The sequence below is a fragment of the Barbus barbus genome, assembly GCF_936440315.1.
Source record: "Barbus barbus genome assembly, chromosome: 28".
NCBI classification, from domain to species: domain Eukaryota; kingdom Metazoa; phylum Chordata; class Actinopteri; order Cypriniformes; family Cyprinidae; genus Barbus; species Barbus barbus.
In genome coordinates, this window is record NC_136756.1 from 14,189,938 (window position 1) to 14,212,230 (window position 22,293).

At 36.0% G+C, this 22,293-nt stretch overlaps 1 protein-coding gene across 1 annotated transcript in view; it reads right to left on the bottom strand.

Moving 5' to 3' along the window:
• Positions 1 to 1,745: 1,745 nt before the first annotated feature.
• Positions 1,746 to 22,293, bottom strand: part of ncs1b (neuronal calcium sensor 1b) — a 33,727-nt gene continuing 13,179 nt past the window's right edge. Inside the window, exons 3-8 of the mRNA XM_079383248.1 lie at positions 14,489 to 14,627; positions 8,406 to 8,484; positions 6,204 to 6,292; positions 6,021 to 6,098; positions 4,874 to 4,996; positions 1,746 to 3,275 (exon numbers count right to left, since the gene is read on the bottom strand). Coding sequence (XP_079239374.1) covers positions 4,898 to 4,996; positions 6,021 to 6,098; positions 6,204 to 6,292; positions 8,406 to 8,484; positions 14,489 to 14,627 — 484 coding nt within the window. The 3' untranslated portion in view covers positions 1,746 to 3,275; positions 4,874 to 4,897. The remainder of the gene's footprint in view (positions 3,276 to 4,873; positions 4,997 to 6,020; positions 6,099 to 6,203; positions 6,293 to 8,405; positions 8,485 to 14,488; positions 14,628 to 22,293) is intronic.

A 22,293-nucleotide genomic window follows, 5' to 3' on the forward strand; every position in this document is an offset into this window, starting at 1 on the left:
TTATTGTAGAAGTCTTTACTAGCACTGTTTAAAATAAAGATTCTAAACTTTTTTTTTTTTGCAGTATGGTCCATTTTGGGTTCCCCAAAGAATCTGTCAGCGAACAGTTTTTAACAGAACCATTTTTTTTTTCTTAGTTTTAAGGCCATGTTAACTATACTTTAACTATAAGACCCTTTTGTGCAATGGAAAAGTTCTGTAGATGTTACAGGTTCTTCAAGGAACCATAGACGCCAATAAAGAACCTTTATTTTTAATGGAATAGTTCCGCAAAAAAATTTAATTCTGTCATTCATTTGCCCTCAAGTTGTTCCAAACCTGTATGAGTTTCTTTATTTTGTTGAACACAAAAGATGGTATTCCATTAATTCTGCAAAAAACAAGATATTTCGAGAAATATCAGTGAAAGTCAATGGATCCAGTGTAGTTTTGTTGTTTCAGAGTTTCATTATACTGTATCGAAACATTCTTCAAGACATCTTCTTTTGTGTTCCACTGAAGAAAGAAAGTCAGTTTTTGGACTGATATGGCGGTGAGCAAATGCTGAATTCTGGGTGAACTATCCCCTAACTTAACAGTAATGGAAACATTTTAAACCAAAAGCAAAATGATAATGAAAAGACAAATAAAAAGTTTACATATTTCAATATCAGTTTACTATTAGAACAACAGTGCGTCTGTTAAAATTAAATACTCCAACATGCTGTTTGCCTGCATCTTTCCAAGTCTTCTCATTTTTCCAAACAGCCGGTTCATCACCCGCTGCACTTAACAATGTGGGATAAATAATCCAGACCTCACTGCAAAAAACATGTTTATGACCCTTCATGTAACAATTCGTGCCTGTGCGATACATACATTCCTCTCCTCCTCTATTCACTGTTATTCTCTAGCTGTCCCATGTGACTAGGGTGTGAAGTCTGTTTTGTTTTAGTGCTGGATAGGGAAACTAAGCCTGCGAGCTGAGCGTGGGGTCTGTCTTATTTTAGTCAGCGAGAACCCTTTTAGTTATTGCTGATTCAGAAGTCCCAGATGTCGTGTTGACTGGGCCACCGGCCTTGAGTGCTGCATAATGAAACGGAAGACGTGCCGTAGATGCACAATGAGAGCTCCATTACTGCAGGGCTAGGCATGAACTTTCAAGAGCCAGCAACAAGCCATCACACGACATGGCTGATACCTAAAACCCCTGTGTGCCTTCATGAACTGTTGCAAGGTTGCAGTGCCATGCATCCCCAAGAAAAAAATAAATAAATAATAAAAACCTTCAGCCATAATTGAAACGATACAGTATTTTGGGTTTTTTAACGATAACAGCATTTTTATATTTTTTATATGTGAGTTCCATTTATACTGTGTGAGAGATGACTGATTATATTTGTTTGACATAAATATGCAATTTTATTTTTCCCTATTTTTTTCTCTCATGATTTCTTAAAAGCAACAGTAACCAGTAGTAATATTACATTTTAATAGATAATTTTTAAACAATAATGCTTTACATTTTATATATTAAATAAATTTCATATACATTTTAATAGACTATTTTAATAATATTTTAAATACATTATATACACATATTTCTTGAGATATTTGTTTATTTGATGAAAAATACAAAAAAAGTCCAATATTATTACAATTAAAAATAACCGTCCATTTGAGTGTATTTTAAATTGTAATTTATTCTTGGGATGGCAAAGCTGAATTTTCAGTGTTACGTGATCCTGCAGAAATCATTCTGATTTGGTGTGCAAAGAACATTTATTATTATTATGCTTAATATTTCTGTGGAAACTGATACATTTTCATTCAAAATTCTTTTATGAATATAGAGTGTATTATACAACAGAATTTAATTGAAAAAGAAAACATCTGAAACTTCATAAATGACACTACTTGTACTTTTTATCAATTTAATGCATCCTTGCTGAATAAATATATATATAAAAAATCTTAATGCTCTTGTGATTCTCTGAAAATGGCACATGGAGACTGAGATGTCTATTTTCTGTGAATTTGATTTATGCTCTTTTAGGGTGACAAAATTGATTATTTCAGGGATTCATTGACCACAGTGAATTGTTTTGAAAGCGTGCCAGCGAATCCATTGTGCTGATGGAATACAAGGTCTGTGCGACTATGGAACACTGTCCTATTATGAGCACAGCAATTCTACACATACCACACAGTGATGAAAATGGAAGCAGCCATTGTTGAAATATCAAGAGGGGACACATCAGATATTAAAACCTCCATCTTACTTACAGACGGAAAATAACTTTAGAGGCAATTATGCGGTGACTCTAATTTAATCAATAGCCAGAGAGCGACTGATAAAGCATGATGCCCACTCAAACCCGCCCGGCACATACCCAATTACTTGCTTTGAGAGGATAATGTCATAGTTCAAGTCTATGACTTTTGTTTGACAGGAAAACGACACAGGAAAAGACAAATACAGAGGTGTAGTTTAAGTTGGTGGACTGATTGTTTCTTCATTACAGAGGTGCTTACATCAGTTTTGAGGTGCAGCTGTTCAGGAATAAGAGTGTAGCATGTTGCTTGGTTACAGTGCCTTGTTTAGTAGCTTGAGGACTTCGCAATGACTTTTGCCAGCAATGAATGGGCAGTGCACTCTTCACAATGGTAGCTGTGTATCACAACTATAATAAATGAATCTCCTTTCACAAGCAAAACAGGATTAAATTCTTTCATTCCAAGAGGCTTTTAGAAACGTTGAGGCTTGTAACAGCTGCGATCCATTCACTTTAAGGTAAACAAGAAATAAATAAAATATCAACAGTCTCTTAAATTATATATGAAGCACACATTCACAATATCCCAGCAAAGTATGATTCAAAAATATGAAAAGTGCACACATATTTACATTTATAATTTAGGTTTTACAGCATGCTTTTCTTTAACAATCAGTGCCATCCATATAGTCTCCAGTATGTTTGTTCGGCAGAAAACAAGCACTGGTGTAATTCCAAAGGGATCCTGCAGTTCACACACACACACACACACACACTCACACACACACACACACACACACACACACACACACTCACACTCACACACACGCACGTGGACAAACACACTCACACAAGTTTCAGGATAACAGGTTCTTCTTTTCTGTCATTGTGTGCTGAAATGTGATTTGCTTGTGGTGAGACTTCTTAGTCTTAAGTGTCCAGAATGAGAGGTCAAACGACGAAGACTCATCTCCTTGAATGGCATTGTGGGATGGCACCGCACTGGATCCTTTGACGTACCTGTACAATGGCCATTAAAATGCTCACAGTGAGGGATGGGTAATGTTATAAAAAGGGATAGTTCACCCAAAAATGAGAATTCTGTTTTAATTACTCACCCTCGTGCCGTTCCAAACCTGTAAGACCTTTGTTCATTTTGGAACACAAATTAAGATGTTTTTGATGAAATCTGAGAGCTTTCTGACCCTGCATAGACAGCAAGAGAACCCAGAAGGCCCAGAAAGGCAGACTTCAATGGTTCAACCTTAATTTTATGAAGCTACGATAAAAGTGTGAGAAAAAAAGAAAACAAATATAAAGACTTTATTCAACAATGAATGGGCCTTGAATGTGGTAGTTGTGCTGCTATTTATGCAGGGTCAGAAAGCTCTTGGATTTCATCAAAAATATCTTAATTTGTGTTCCAAAGATTAACGAAGGTCTTACGGGTTTGGAACGACATGAGGGTGAGTAATTAATGACAAAATTTCAATTTTTGGGTCAACTATCCCTTTAAGAAACAGCTCACTTTCAATTCATGAGTTTGTGATGAAATCCAGCTGATGAACAACAGAATGTTCAAAACTGATTTTGAATCGGAATGACAGGAAGAGGAATTGACTAAATTGTAGTTTTAATTAGTTCATTAGCTTTAATTTCTTTAGTTCAACACAAGTTCTGCAACAATATAAAAATAATTGCATCATTGACTGTTTATTTCCATGTATCCCTTGAAATGCAGAATATACTTTTTCCTCAACTTATAAACATTTCCCCCTTAATGTCGCTTTTCTCTAAAATGCCAAACTTTCAAAACAATTAATTAGTTAATAAACGTTAATTTTGCCATAAAGCACCACAAAATATACAATGTACTGTTTTTAATCTATTTATTATAAAGATCCATCGAGTCGTATTATAAAGACCAATTGAGTTAATTAATTAAACAATGATATTAATTCTCAAGTTTATTAAATGCTTCAATATGAGTAAATTATGGAATTCATGGAAAAAGAGCTCTTCCACCATATAAGAGACAAAGATCAAATTCAAGTTTAAATTCAGAAACTGAATCATATACAAGGCTTTTTCAATTTAATTCTGAAAGATGTACAACTCTCGCTCAATGCTGCTGTAAGTTTATTTGCACACAAGCTGACAATATGACTTCCATGAGGTAAGATAAGGCCAGCAAATGGATGCATACCTGACCTTGATGTGATCTTAATGCCAGAAACACATAAATAACAATAATAGTGTCATTCCACCAATTACTCACTTAATAGAACTTATCTGTCATTCAGCAAAGGCTATAAAACTCCAAAGGATAAAATGGACATCCTAAATCTAAAAACAATCAGCCCATTTCGATATATCTCTTTCTATACCCTTTTGCTGGCACTTACTGGAAGACAGCTCCTAAATAACTAATTTAAGTGAGTGATGGGTGCATCACATTTGGACAAATGCCCTGTTTTCTTCTACTAAGGACTTTGTGACTCTTCTCTTTACACTGCTATCAGTGTATGCCAATGATTATGAATATACAAAAATATTGGCTGTACTGTAGTCAGGATTTAATGAAACTGCAGGTTGCATTTCTATTCAGCACAACATACCTGTATGCTTAAGACAAGCTGCTACTATACAAGTCCATCATAGAGTGACAGAGCTTGGACAATAGAGGGATCTGCCTTTGATCCCTCCTGGAACTCCTGCAGGGTCAGCTTCCCATCAGCATTCTGGGTAAACAAACATTGTTTAGAATCACAACTGTCTCAAATGCTGAGTACAAATAACAATGTGTTTTTTTAAGGTTGTTTGTGGTTATATGCGAATGCATGACACTTCAAACGAATGTGGAATAGACTTTAAGGTTATATCAGTTTACAAACGAGAGGATACTAAAAAAACAGCCATGAGGATTTTCAATTATGCATGAGGAAAAAACACTCTTCCACATTTAAGATGCTCCATATGCCAAGCAGGGGGCGAGTGCTAACGGGCTGATCCATTGAGGAAAAATTCATAGAGTAGGCAATGAAAACTTCTTTTTTTTTCCACAGTGGCTGAGTGTAGTACTTGTTTGAAGAAGCATTAAGTCCTTAAAATAACCCTACTGGTTCCTCATTGGGTGCAGTTCTGATCTGAGATTGCTACAGTATTGGACAGCATTCCATCTCTGTCAATATTCCCAAACAAGTCCTGATCTCATCTTTCACGGCTTGAAGAGGGCTTGAGTGGGCATTAATGCTAGGCTCCAATGTTAGCGGTAGCACATGCCAAAATGGCGTTTATAGACCTGAGGGCAGCGTTAGTGACGCTAGCTTTACCGCAAATATGAGCTCTTATTCCCTACCGCATCCTTGATCTGCACTGGATTGATGATGAGAATGTGGCTAGTAAATTGAATCAGAGCAATAAATTAGCGACTTTCTTGACTTGGTTTAGTGATGGTTGATCGCTAATCATTACTGTTGTGTTTGGGCTGCATAAAAATCCTTAGTCTTTAAGGAATAGTCCACCCACAAATGAAAAGTCTGTCAATATTTATTCACTCTCATGTCATTACAAATCTGTGCACATTCTTTCTTTTGCAGAACCAAGAAAATATTTTGCAGTTAGTCTGCTTAAGTGATTTCCACAGATTAAATCAAATAAATCCTCAAATTGAATAAACTAAACAGCCTGCTGCATAATAACACTGGTTTGGATTATTAACTGGTTCGGTATGATTGGGGTCAAGAAGAAAGGACATATCCGTACTTTATCCATCATGGCAAAAATGCGATCCACTCTCTTCTCTGGAGTGTTTTCTTCTTCTGGAAGGTCCACTGTGTTTCCCTTAAAAAAATGCAAGTAATGTTAAAGACATCTGAGAGATTTTACTCATTAAATGAATGCCATATGTTCCGACTGCAATTACAGTTGAAATGAACGGTGACTTACCACCATCTGATAGATTGCGTCTACGATATTGAGCATTTCATCACGTGTGATATAGCCATCGTTATCAAGATCATAAAGCTTGAAGGCCCCTAAAGCGTGTAACAAGAAGTCATAGTGAGTGTGTGCAGAAATACTATGCTGCTAAAATTTTCTGTGAATGTGCAAGACTTCCGATTCATTAGCCACTGTAGGGAAATAACGAGAAAATTAACAAAGTAAACAGTCAACTATTTGCAATACAGTGTGTTTATAATTAAAATAATATGATAAATATCAAGCAGAAAAATGAGTTGTTTTGTGTGTGTGTGTGTATATATATATATATATATATATATATATATATATATATATATATATATATATATATACATGCACAGTGGTGTGAAAAAGTGTTGGCCCCCTTCCTGATTTTTTTTATTTTTTTGCATGTTTGTCACACTTTAATGTTTCAGATCATCAAACAAATTTAAATATTAATCAAAGATAACACAAGTAAACACAAAATGCAGTTTTTAAGTGAAGGGTTTTTTTATGAAGGGAAATCAAAATCCAAACCCACATGGCCCTGTGTGAAAAAGTGCTTGACTTAAAGTTTGACAGTTAAAGTGAATGACAGATGCAGGATTGGGTGATAAAGGCATGCTTTGTATGAGCCAAATCATTGCACTGCAATTACAGCAGTGAAGAGCGACTCTTTCATCTCGCCATCTATGGTTTTCTCTTCACTCCAGGACTCCAGGACGTCCCACCCATACAGCCCTACTTCATTCCACTCATCTACAACAAAAAGGCAATCCTACAACTCACACAGCAGAGTGCAAACACAGGTCAGTGCCTGGGGTGAAGAGTCAACAGAGAAAGAGGCGGTACGTGACCCATATATGTAAAAGAGTCTGTTTAATATCAGTGAGAAAATTGCTTTGGTTGTTATACGTTGAAGTAATTTCACATGTAATCAATTTTACAAAATACAGTTCCCCCAAAAGTATTCATACACTTAAGCCTCACTCAATAATGTACGAATTTCTTCGTATTTGACAATAAAATATCAAACCAAGTGACATTTATTTGAAAGAAATAAAGCACTAACATGATTTACAAGCCAAATTCTTGGGTGGTAAAGTATGTAGTTATATATGCATGTATGTATATGTTTGTGTGTGTGTGTATGTATATATGTATATGTATGTATATATATATATATATATATATATATATATATATATATATATATATATATATATATATATATATATATATATATATATATATATATATATATATATGTATATATGACCCAGGACCACAAAAGCAGTCACAAGTAGCACAGGTATATTTGTAGCAATAGACAACTAAACATTGTATTGGTCAAAATTATAGATTTTTCTTTTATGCCAAAAATTATTAGGATATTATGTAAAGATCATGTTCCTTGAAGATATTTTGTAAATACCCTACCATAAATATATTAAAATGTAATTTTTGATTAGTAATATGCATTGCTAAGAACTTCATTTGGACAACTTTAAAGGCGATTTTCTCAATATTTAGATTTTTTTGCACCCTCAGATTCCAGATTTTCAAATAGTTGCATTTCGGCCAAATATTGTCCTATCCTAACAAACCATACATCAATGGAAAGATTATTTATTCAGCTGTATGATGTATAAATCTCAATTTAAAAAATTGACCCTTATGACTGGTTTTGTGGTCCAGGGTCACACACACAAACACACACGTTTGTTTTTGTGAAAAGTGGGGACATCCCATAGGCGTAATGGTTTTTATACTGTACAAACTGTATGTGCTATTGCCCTACACCTAAACTTAGCCCTCACAGGAGACTGTGCATTTCTACTTTCCCCCCCCAAAAAAACCTCACTCTGTATGATTTACAAGCGTTTTGAAAAGTGGAGACATGGGTCAATGTCCTGAAAAGTCACCTTCACCTTGTAATACCTGTGTCATTATACAAATTTATGTCCTCATTTGTCACAAAAACGCACGCACACACATACAAAAACACACACACATATATATGAAATACATTGATTTTTAAATGTGACTTAAGTGTCATTGCTGGGATTTTGTATTTTAAGAATGCTTACTGTTTCATGAAGCATCTCACAAAGGTACTTCACTACTCCTGTCTTTCACCGATTCTCACTTAATTGGGCTTTTATTAATCAAAAAATTGCTTACAGCGGAGCTTTTCGTCCAAAGTCCCACGTGAGGTCACAGACAGGGCCTGAATAAACTCTGAGAACTCAATCCGTCCATCCTGTGAAAAAAAAAATATATATATATATAAAATATACACACACACACATATACATATATATATATATATATATATATATATATATATATATATTATTGCCCTTTTATTTAAATTAATTTCTAAATTTCTATTAAACAGCCTACTAATACATTTTAACACTACAAGCTAACATTAGATCATACACTAACAATGAACTCTGTTAAATGCTGTAAAAACAATTTTTCATGTTTTTTTCATGATGTCTAATGCACTAATTTTTAAGTATAGACCTTATTGTAAAGTGTTACCCAGAAGCCTTCTGTTGATTGGCAGAGTAAAATGGGCCAGTGGGCTGCTATTCCTGTCCCACCCCCTGCTCTTCCTTGGGGCTACAGGCTGGCACCACCAGCCATTACAAAATGCATTCCGCTTCCAAATATCCAGCAGATACGTTATGACACATTTTATGATTTGTCTATTGAAACCTCTCTAGAGCAACTAGAGAGGTAAATGAAAGCAGTTTCATGTTATTTAGTACGCAGCTTTAAAATCTTCCAAAATATGTCTTAAAACCTCAGGGGCTGGAAATGCTCAACTTGCTTGTTCAAACCTTACTTTATTATGTGAATTTTTCTGACTATGCACTCTGTTTTCTGTCATCTTCACATCACATCGAACTGGTGGGCTTAAGGAACCTCTGAAGAGGCACTAACAATGACAGACAGCGTTTAGTTCCTGTGAATAAAATTATCCAATCAAAGCATTGTTCCACTGGTAAGCTTTGACAGCCAGGTGACCCAGCATGATTTGCAATTGTTTATTTTTGCAATATATTATTTCAGACTGAACTGTTATTGAACTACAGTGTAGAAATAGCATGTTAAAAAAACTGTAATTATGCATGTTAGCAATTTGACTATATACTAAAGGCTCACTGTAGACAGCCAATGATAAATGTCTACAAAAAGCATTCACTACCCTTGCACTTTCATAGATTCTTTTGTGGTATACCATGAAATCAGATATATTCAGCCGAAAAAATTTTTTTATTCAGCTAAATACCTCAAGGCCATTATAATACTTTAATAAATAAATAAAAACACTGACAAATATAACTGATAGTTAACAATTTGTAATCTAATAAAAACTAATTATAAACCAGATTTCAACATGATAATATGCATCAAGCATCCTGCACGTTACTCTACTTCTTACTTTTTCTTTACTACAGAGACAGGAATAAAACAAAAAACCTTCACATGCAATGCTAAATAATGACAATACTATTAAAAATAATAATAATACATTTTCCTAATACTAATAAATAAATGTAGTACTACAGTAGCTTAAAAATACAATAAAAAAATCATTTTAAAAAATACTACAATAGCTACAATGTAGCTATTACTGTATGTTCTCACTCACAGATAGAACAAGAATCAAATTCATATTTACCTACTGAATTCCTCTGTATTACCTCAATCCATTTTCCTATCTAGTTCCTGCTATAAAACTGAATCTAGCATGCAGTGTTAGGTTTCAGTCAAATACAGCCTTGAGGTTCAAAGGTTCAGTTTTGGTGTCATCAAACCACAGAATCTCATTAAACCAAATTGTTGCATTTCCTATCTGCCTCGGGCAAACTCTAGGTGACTCAACTGTCTTGCCACCCTTCCTTATGAGCCACATTTGTGAGTGTATTTGCTTTCACTGTCTCACGCAGTCTGTCATGGAGAACAATAACAACAGTTACTGTTACTGCCTTATAACACTTCCACTATTCAGAGCACTACATTTTGGAGGACAGCCATTTATTTCATCTTTTATCTCACTTTTAATGATGGCTTTCATTATGCTCAGAGTTGTATTCCGCAACATAAAACATTACTTATATTCCTGCCTAGACTTGCATTTTATATGATCTGCTTGAATGTTACATGGTCATAAGGGTTTAGTGTTTCCTTGAAACCGCACAAAGTGGGGATCAGGTCAAGTCAAGTTTATTGTTCCAGTCATATAAAGGTCTTGAGGTTTGGCGCATCATCATGGCCCTATTAGCCCCTGCTGGCAGATGCTGAAACTACACAATCTGAAGTATAGTGCATTTAATAGCTTTTACTGTTGTTTAACTACATACCATTTGTTTAGCTGATGAAATTTCTTTTTGAAAAAAACTTTCAGTGTCGGTCCGTACAGGCGTCCAGAGTTCGAATCCTGGCTTGAGGACCTCTCCCGATCCCAGCCCCCCTCTCTTTCCTGCTTTGTTTCCTGTCAGATCTAAACTGTCCTATCATAATAAAAGCAAAAACGGCAAAAATAAAATCGTAAAAAAAAAAAAAAAAAAAAAACTTTCAGTGAACAAAAACTCCATAAAACCGTTTTGAAAGTTGTGAAAATTACATGATCTAGGATTGTGTTAAATGTGTTCAATTTGGCATCTATCCTGATGAAAGGGATAGTTTAACTCAAAATATCATTCACCATTTACTCACCCTTACATCATTCCAAACCTGTATCAGTTTCTTGATTTTATTGAACATAAAAGAAGATATTTTGAAGAATACGGACCATCAACTAAACAGCTGATGGTCCCCACTGACTTTGATAGTATGGAAAAATAAAAAATAATACCATGTAATGGAGCTTTTCCACTGCATGGTACGGCACGGTACGGTTCAGTACGGCTCACTTTTGGGGGATTTTCCACTGGGTACAGTACCTGTACAGTACTTTTTTTTAATACCACCTCGGCCGAGGTTCCAAGTGAGCCGTACCGTTACCGAAACGTGACGTGTAAACTCTATTGATCATTGATTGGCCGGAGAAAATCGTCACTGCCTGCGTCATTGAACTTGCAGCACGAGACACAACAGACCCGCTCTTACACAACATAATTTTGGTGTGACATTCTTGACTTTATCAAATGTTATGTGAATCCTAATTTTGAGTTTACTTCTAGCAATGCCATTTTTGGCTTTCATGAATGCGAAAAAAAAAAAGTGATGCTTATTTTATAAACATTATTTTCCTGTTAGCTAAATATCGTATTCATAAATGTAAATTTTCTAAATGCAAACCTCTTTTTTAAGATTCAAACTTGAAATTAAAATGTATTTTGATTCTATTGAGTTCTCTACGAACATTAAAGCAATAAGAACAATGGCTTTGTTGAAGAACTTGGCACTGGCACTTCCTTTGGACTGAAAGACTGAATGTCCCTGAACGGTTGTTGTATTGTTATGTTTTGACGATGACAACTGTTTTTGTTGTTGTTGTTTTTCAACAATTCAATTTAAATCAGCAGTACAGCCAGCGAAGGATCAGACGCAACTGTGTATACTGGGGACCATCAACTGTTTGGTCACACACATTCCTCAAAATATCTTTTTTTTATGCTCAACAGAAAAAATAAATTCATACAAGTTTGGAACAACTTGAGGGTGAGCAAGAAGAATTTACATTTTGGGGTGAAATATATAGTTCAGTATAGGGGTGTGCTATATATATATTCTGAGATAATATCGTAATTGTTGTTTAACGATGTGCAATTTGACAATAGAGTATTCTGCAAAAACCAAACAAAACACCTACTGAGTGCACGCACACATTAGCCTACGCCGTGTTAAACAGTGCACGTGCACATTTAGAGTGTGTTCTTTCACTGCATGATTCAGTCTATTAAAATGCATTAAGAATGATCGCAAAATTCAAGATATGGGGGCAGAAAATGTATACATTTACGTTTCATATAACGTTAAAATCACACGAAGAGTGCTATTTTTTCATGAAAAAATAAGCATTATTACAAATGTGATATTGATTTTATACAACAGTTCAATAAACAATAAGTTAATATTAAGAGACTTACATTTTTGACACTATATTGCCTGTTTTTGCTGCATTTCGCCTACAAAAAATAATTCCAAACAGCTACAGCACTGTTTTGAGTCGCAACATGACAGTGCTTCGTTCCTGAATGAATCAACCATCGGTTCAGTCGCAATGAATCACTTATTACCAGCGAATTTCTGCCACCTACTGGTGGTTTTAATTTCACATTTAAAGTCTATTTTCATTTTTAAAATCATTTTAAATATCAGTATTCAATGTTGCATGTTTAAAACGTCCAACAAATATGCATTTGTAACTGGTTAAAGCGCTCCATGCCCCTCTGAGCTGCATTAAACAGTGTGTAAATACATCTAAAATCTACTTCAGATGTAACTTCTGCAAAGATTCATTTTGATGATACTCGTTTCATTTGTTTGGTAACAGCCTAAATGTGTATTATCTTAATTGACTGATTAAATGTAACAATTTGACTCAAAAGATGTACACTTTTAGAAAAAAAATGCTTTATTAAAGGTAAAAATCACTTTAAACTTAAATGAAAAGATGAATTAATCACTGATGTGAACTGACCACACAGAATATGAAGAATAACAAAAACTGCAACTGTCCACGGTAGTCAGATATCAGCACAATAACACACTCTGCAAAATATATCGTCTAATTATCGTTATCGAAAAAATCCCTAAAAATATCGAGATATCATTTTTTTCAATATCGCACTCCCCTAGTTCAGTCATGAAACTCTAGATGGTGCAGGCTGACGGGTTGTTCATGTAACTGATGATATTCAGAGAGTTAAATGACTTGGCACAAGCTGATTGGTTCATACTACATATGCAGACAATGAGCTTACAGCCTTGCATTTATATGGCTGGCTAGCATTCACTTGAGATTCTTGCAGAACGCTTTCAGAGTTTCTCTGAACCCCTCCACCTTCCCCAGCTCCACCTGTGTAGATTTGCTACGGGTTATTTTATATGCTATTTGTGCAGCAGCAGTATGTCTTAAATACTCACAGCACCGTATCGCCATATGCACTGGCAGTAGCAAGTTCCTGTACTTGCTTGCAGCAGCAATAATCTACAGCAACAGTAATAACCAACAGCAGCAGTAGCGTAGCAGATCTATTCCGCCAAGACCAAATACATTAACATTGTCATATCCATCACCATGCTAAAATCTTCTGAGAGTTAACATAATTAAATGTGAAAAAGTATAACACATATCATAGAATAAGACTGGTACCTTGCAGGAACAGATACTCAAAATGCAAAACTCATGATGTCAAAATGCTGAAGCACAAATTCAAGGAAGGCAGGAATTGTGATGTCTGGGTTTGTGCCTCTTTGACCTCTGTTCTAGAGTCAGACTACAGAGTCTGTTCTGTAAGACATCACTGCAGTTATTTACAAGCCCAGACTGATAACATCTCCAGAACACTGACCATGAGACGATGGCTGGAAAAGTGAATCTGAGGTGAAACGCACTGCAGTGGTACTAGAAAAGAGCAAACAAAGGCCAAGACTAATGTCTCTCACTAAATGCGGTGCCTTTCAAAACCTATAAATAAACAAAGGGACTAGTTTGACTGTGTGTGATCTCTGAAAGTGGTTTGGCTGCCAGACGACTTCTATCTGGCAGGGCTAACTGGCTCCTAATCACATTACAGATTGCATAGATAACAAAATGAGGCTATTTAATGAATAATTAATAACAGGAACAGAGCACAATTCGCAAGAGAGTGAGAATAATTAACCTTTCACCTCCCATCCATATACATACATGCTCTGTTGCAAAACCTGAGGTCTCTCGCTGTCTGCTGTCTACATAGGCAGCATCCTAACAGTAAAGCAAGCTTAAAGTGACTAATAGAATGTTCTATGTAGACAACTCCATATGTAAAAATATCACTCTGCATTGGAAACTTGATGTGCAATTAATTTAAATGACAAGAGTGCTGTGAAAATATACACATGAAAATAAGCAAAACATATTGTAAGTATAATGTTAATGTATATATATTAAACTAGCCACCAAAAATACATTGACCTGGTGACCTTTAGCGATAAAATCAAGGATCGCTGGCATAAGTAAAGAACAGACAAAGTGAGAGACAGAATGTCTCCAACCCTAAAGAAATTCTGCAAAACTCTAACAGTGATGTGCACTTCACCTTGTTCTCATCAAAAACATTGAAGACAAATGAGGCGAACTTGGTGGGGTCGCCAAAGGGGAAGAACTGTTTGTAGATCTTCTGGAAACCTGCAGCATCAAGCTGACCACTCGGGCAATCTTTTATGAAGCCCTTGTACCTGGAAGAGGGAAAAAACATTATCATTTCATACACTGTCTTTGAAAAGTGGGCAAGATGTTACAGAAGACTGTCAAACAGCCTATGCTCGTCTGTGAGCACGGCACCTGACTGATCTCCATGCTAATAAAATAGGCTTATGTCTTTATACTCTGCCTCCTGCTTCATAAGATCTCTGAAGTCTGTTCTCTTTCTGACAGTTAGAAATAATTTATAGCTAGATCTGTCAGCTTCCTGAGCCCTGCTGTGACTTGAGAATGACATGAAACAAGAATGAAACTTTCACTAAACTACAGGTAGCAACTGATGTCTCCTGTCTACTATACCCTGCTGGTCAAACCTACTCATCAGAAAAAGCTTACAAGTTTTCTTTTTCTTATTCCAATAAAAATAACAAAACACTCTATTTAGTTTCAGCATGTGTTTTATGCAGCAAGGATGCATTAAATTGATCAAAATTGACAGTCAAGACATTCCTAATGTTATTTATATTTCATATAAATGCTGTTCTTTTGTATTCATCAAAATCTGCAAAAAATATCAAATTTTCCATGTTAAGCAGAAAAACTATTTTCAACACTGATAATTATAAGAAATATTTCTGAAGCACCGAATTGGCTTATTAGAATTATTTCTGAAGTAATTTCTGAAAATTCAGCTTTCCCCAAAACTTACTAACCACGCATAATCTTCACAGTATTCACAGTATTATTGTCAGTCCTGTGTCTTGTTTCCCCCTCCTCTCGTGTCCATATTTGGCCTTCCTGTTCCTGTCCTCGTTCCCTGTCATCATTAGTTAATTAGTCCCTAGCCCTGTTTAATTACTCCGCACCTGTTTCTGTTCTTCCTCTTTGATTTCCCTGTGTGTTCTTAAGCCCTGTTTCCCTGCCTCTGTGTTCGGTCTGATCGGCATTCCTTAACGGCAACCTGTGTGTAGCTGTATCTCCAGCGATCCCTGAGCTTTGTAAATAAAAGTCTGAGTATTCAAGACGTTCCTCGCCTCCTCGTTTCCCTGCTCCTACATGTGACGTGACAATTATATTATATTGTTTGACTATCTTGTTTTAAGGGTTTTTACCCGTTTTCAAATGAAAAACAAGGCAACAAGGCGAAATATGACTTTTTAGCAGTGAAACTTCTTGTTAAATGCAATAAACAAAAAATGAGAAAGAAAAGAATTTCAATTTTTGATGAGGTGATGATCTGTGCAAAAGAGGTGAGCTGCACTGCAGGGTACAAGAACAGAACTGCACTTTGAATGATTTAAATCTCATGAATGCTTACCTTCTAATCAAGATGTAATTTTTACCTGTGCAGCTGCCTGTCACACTCAAATACTGCATTCAATTTATAACCACTAATGTCATGTTCGCCGAAGCAGACTGTTAGTGCAGCTCAGTTTATCACAGAATGTGAATTCAGGCTGTTACGTGACGTGAGTGTGAAGGGAAAGAGGGTCTATCCCTATCTCAGCACAACACTCTCAGCTTTTTGACTTGCATGCTGAAACTCCTAATGGAGATTCAGTGTGATTTAAGTTACCAAACTCTCACAACAGCCTCTCTCTTACTCAGTTTGTCTATTTTTCTCTCCCTTTCCTGATGATAAAGGCCAGGAACTTTCTCCTTAAAGGAAAGAAGAGTCTACATGAGGGATGGGACAAGCGCAAGGTCATATGGGTTTGTTTGCATACCCCAATTTGGTTTGGACTGATCCCAATTTTGCCTTCAGTATGATACCAGACTCTGATACCTCAGAACTAATTCAGGACTTCAGACAACAAATAAACAACCTTTAACAATAGAGGAAATGAAACTAATCTATTCCCTAAAAACAAATGCAAAAAAATTATGCAACAGTTTACATCAATCTTCGTAAGTTTTGACAACTTCATCCAACAAATTTCACAGAGCTAGAGGAATTATATAGCATAAATGCATTTTTAAGTCATCATTGCTCAAAGGCCACGTACACACTGCAGCTAAATTCGGTTGTCAGTTCTCCTGATTAATCTTGTTCTGTACACACACAGTTCAGTCATTTACCAGAGTGACAATCACATTCTACAACCAAAATCACAGAAAACGTGGTACATCTTGACACATTACTGTTGCCAGATCTTTCTAGAAAAAAAACAGCAAATAAGAACAAGAACAAAACCAATTTAAATTCAAACACTTTATCTGGCAAATAAGCCACAAAAAAATGATTGTGATTTGCACCCGTTTACTTTATTAGCTCTATAAACTGGATTGCTTTATGAGCCAAGAAGAAAACAACAAGCCTAGAAATGCTTAATAACAGTCACTTACAATAAGAGGACATGGCAAAACTTCAAGAGCACTCTGCAAAGCAGCCTTCCACAAATAAACAAAACTCAACAGCTCTGTTGACAGTGGTTTAGTAAAAATCACCAAACATAAGTCTATGGCCACTTTAATATTATTTTGGTTAATAGTGGCGGATATTAAATGTGCAAGATGCCAGAACGTTACCTCAGTGTCAATCATAGCTATTAAGAGGGAGTTTTGTTCTGTACATACACAAAGCAATCATTTTGGGGATTCACTCCTGTATTTAAAAGCAAAAGTCTGAAAATTTAAAGTGTATATAGTGTATGTAACGTATAGCCACCCATAACCTGACCATGAGCACTACTCTTCAGCACAACAGTAACCACAAAAACTTCAAAATAACAGAAACTCTTTTAAATATCAAACCTAACCTAATTTAATTATCAACATGTCAACAGCACTCAGCAAAATAATGTTTCCAACTAAATTAATTAAAAATCTATACATTACAATTTTAAACTTGTGATAAGTTCCTTCAGTTTTGTAGCCGATCTTGCCAGACCAACTGCAAGTGGCCAAAATCCTATAAAACAAGCAAACAGACTACTAAGACTAGCCAGAAAACCAACAAACCATCTTATGCGGATTTAATCTGGGGGTTTTTTTCCCTACCGCGGATAAAACTATTTTTTTCCACCTCTATGCAAATAGCTGGGTGTATCAGCCAATTAAAACTTACTGCCACTGCAGCAAACTCTTCTCTTAAAAGTCTCTTAAAGTCAACAAATATGTAACAGAAGCAACAGCAGATCATTTCTTTTGTACTGTCACATACATATGTTTTCCAAATTTAGTGGAAAAATAAGACTGCCAAAAAAGAAAAAAAATACTGGTTACTTGGTTCTATTCATTGGATGGTGACTTGATGGAGGCAGATCTGAATGCAAGCTTGTGGTCAGTGGAGGAAGGATTGGATTTAAGCAACTAAACGGTTAGAGAGAAGTCTGTTGTTGACATTTTTATTAAAAAACATATGCATGGATGAATTGTTCATAAGATCACTAAGATGCATTTTAGAAAATAGGTAGACAATAGAAAACAGAATAGGCAAATTTCCATTTTAATGGAAAGACTAAGTTTCAGACTAAGTTCAAATGAGAGACAAAAATACTGAATTAAACATTCAAAGGATATGCAAGTCTTAATCACAGCCATGATTAGAATGGTTCGGCTGAGCATCTAAGACTTTTTAAGTCCAGAAGTTATGTGTACCAAAGAAAGATTTTGTACACAACCATAAAACCACTCAAAGATTTTTTTCTGCCACATGCACACAAGTATCTCACAGAGGATCAGGGGTCTGTATAACCTCCTGTAGTTTTATGACGCCATCCTCTGGCCACATGCTGAGCAATGCCAGCTGTGTAATATCTCAGCAATTGCCCCATTACACCACACCAGTCAGGAAAAAACAGTCTGTCAAGCACACTCGGATGATTCACAAATCAATTGGGCTATTTTTACAGCTTCAAGAAAGGAGAAAATGTTCTCTGTAAGTATGATTCATGCTTTATTCATTCATTGGCAAAGGTGGTAGGTGGTGGTGGGGACTGTTACACCCTATCAGGGAACTCTGAACAACCTTCTACTTCTCAACCAAATCAGACACACAGAATTCAAACTCTCCACAGCATTAAGCATGCACAGAGTGAGCACAGAGCAAATGAGAAAGGTAACGGCATTTCGTTTTCAGCTAATCCAACTTGATTGCGGCTTAATTTGAACATGCCGCTGTTGTCAAAGCAATGCCTGCTGTTTTTTGACAAGCAAGGAACACAAAGCTCTCATACTTAAAATACGATGTGCATAAATGCAGCATCTAGTTCAAAGGAAAGACATTTTTACTGTTCAGATCTCAAACGAAATTTTTTTTTGCCCCATCAAAGCTGTTATACATCAGCTTTCATAGAGACGTGATGATGAAGTGTAGGCATCTTACATTGCAAAATAAAAAGTTAAGATGCTAAAAGGCACTTTTTAGAAATGCTGCTGCCTCGTTCTCTAATTACACGCTATTAAACTGTCCATACGAGTTCCATATTCTACCATGTCAGCCTACAATATCAGTTCAGTCAGTCTGGATCGCTGAAGTGGAAATCAGTAATTAGACGTCACTTCCATGCTGAAAAGACCAATGTTGATGGTCCAAGCTTGTTATTGATGGTTTGGTGCTGGTCTAACTGGCAACATCAAATATGGTGACATGAAAGTCTGACATGCAAGAACCATTGAAGTTTCATGTGAGTTGATGTTGGCGGTTTGTCACCATTTTTAATGTTGTCTAGTTATTCTTTTGTTGATAACAAATACATTTTGATTGTTTTATGTAGGATATCAGAGACTGAATCAGACAAAATTAAGATTCGATCAGAACATCGAAACATGAGGAGCTGAAATTCCAGAGACGCCCCAAGGCCCAACAGGAAGTCATAAATCGGATCCATAGCTTCAACCCGTCTGAAGAAAGCCTAACCAGCAAGCCTCTTTCACAGAACAGCTTGCAACATTAAGACAAAAGAATACTTATTGATAAGTCCAACTCAGTAAGGAGACTGTCAAATTTGGGGCAAGTAATCAAGACTGATGGTCAAAGAGATGGTCATCACGTGTCCCACGATAGAAATCACGAACGTCCTTAGATAGACCAGACCGAAATTCCTTTGTCCACAGAACATGTATTTTTGTTCTACACAGAACTTCAGAGACTGTCTTTTCCATATGCACCTAAAAGCATCCTAAAAGGACGTATGAGCAATTAATCATTTCCATGCATAACTCTATATTATGTATGTAACCCACTCATTAGACTATCATGTTTTAATTACATATTATGCATGTCTTTTTAATAAATATTGAATGACTAAGGATTTATATTCGTGTTTGGTATGTATGAGTTTGAAAAATCATGCTTTAAACGTTTCTTCCAATCAATTCTTTGTCAAATGTATCATAGTCTTGTTATAGAAATCATGTCCAAAATTATATTCTACAAGAGCGTGTAAAATTCAGACAATGTGACTGACCACAACATGTTGATTTATTGATTGGGTGGAGAAACAAAGCAATACCCCGAGCAAGGATAGGATCTAATTGGTCAAGACAACCATTGGGAGATGTCAAAAAGCAGAGTTTAAAAACTCAGGACACCTTCTTCCCTCTCTCTCCTTTTTTTGCTTCAACTTTTGCCACCATGTTTTGACGCTGCTGTATTAGCACTCTTTGAGCGTGCTCTGGCCTACATGCCAGCGGCTACTTAACACCATGATGTGAAGAAAAACCACCTAGTCTCGTTACATCCTTTTACTTTAATTTCTGTTCTTTCCGTTGAGTTTTGTGTGCTAAGTTAAGTTTGTTAAAGCTGTGTCTCCGAGTCCGACCTCGAGTGCCCGTCTAAAACTTCAACCAGCCCACAACTCCACAACTTTAGCAAAGAGCCAACTCCCAAGACTTCACTGCAAACGACTACTGAACTGTCAGCCAATCAGCGACCTTGGGAAACCCCCTTTCTGCAACAACAAGGCCAGAAGGGAATCCCTTAACACTGAAGCAATGCAAGCAAGTACAACTCCACATTTTTGCTGAGCAGGTGCATTTAATTTAAATTTTAGCCTCATTGAGAAACTCAGTGCGAGGGTTAAATAAGTGATTAGTGGTTCAATCTATGCAATTGCACATATTGCTGTAAACTTGTGATTTCACATTATCATTCTCTTAAACTCACCCTTTCTTCACTTTCTCTCTTTCTGCAACGTGTGAACACGTGTGTTCATGTGTTAGATTAGTTTATGTATTAGGTTTATATAAATAAAATCTTATTTATATTGAAAAGAGAAGTATCTTGTGCTTACAAGTTAATGTCTTAATCTGCCGATCTTGTTACTGTGCTGTTTAATAGTGTTTTCACTATATTTTGGATTTTAATATCCAGTGCAGAGTTGATGTTTTACAGCTTGTTCAATGAATCGATGCCTCAGTGATCAGCCGTAAAACAGTGAGTGTTCAAATTCCCTACAAAATCATAAGTGATTCCCTTTGAGCTAAATTAAACTATTTCCCTGTAAATTACATATTACCCTTACATTTACGTCTCACTAACTTTTAATATACAAACAAAACCAGTTAAAACATTCTTCAAAATATTGTGTTCCACAGAAGAAATAAAGTCATGCAGGTTTGTACCCACATGAGGCTGAGCAAATAATGACATATATGAGCCCGGTCTCATGAAAATGCGTATAAATAGTACGCCAAATAAAAACGGAAACTTGTGGTATTGATATGCAAAAATGGACTTTGGCGTATATATGATACGAACGTGTTTGGCGTGCATATAAAATGCTTTTTTTGCATGCATATGATACCAAATTTGTTGGCATACATATGATATGCAGTTTTCACGTACATGATACGCATCTACCCCACAACCCTAATCCTACCCGTCGTGTAGAATATACACACCAAAGTCCATTTTTGCATATCAATACCACGAGTTTTCATTTTTATTTGGCGTACTATTTATACGCACTTTCATGAGATCGGGTGTAATTTTTTTTTTTTTTTTGAGTGAAATATGCCTTTAAGAAAGCATACCAGCACCCAAAACAAAACATATGCTGGTCTCTTCAATAGAGTTGGCCATTTGTTCCTGAATAAAATATGTTGTCATTCCTCACACAGCTGCTCATTTGACCGTCATCACTTGTGAAACACTCTGGCTTTTAATGGAAAGGGAAACGTTAAAGGAATCTCTATGCTTTTGTGTTCATTGGCAGTTACTGGAGGCAGTGATTTAATCAGTGCTTTATATGATGACAGTGTAACATTTTTGTAGTTGCATGCTCGTTTGTGGTGTTGTATGTTTAATTTACCTAAACAGGACATTCTAGAATCAACATCCCTGTTTACCAATATTGCTATCAAACAGTCACATTTTAAATTTGCAATGAAGTAGAAGTAGCGACAGATCTTCAGTATATCTGAGTAAATCGGATGATTGAATATTGAAGCGAGTCGACTCTTTTGAATGAATCGCTGGATAACTGGTTATTGAGTTCAAATCACTGACTCAATTATCCACTTGCAGCTTTTAACATTTCACAGGAGGGGAAGATGAATGAAACGTGACTTCAAAATGGGACTTTTTGTTTAGCAAGAGTGCTGACAAAAGCCTCACCACCTTATGGCACTTCAGCGGTGCCCTCCATTAACAAGCACTTCAGTAGATTGCAGCATATTCAAATACAGACTTTCATTATGGTGTCCAGCACATATGAGTCCATTAGCTCCTGCAGGGAAAGACAAATTACTAAATTG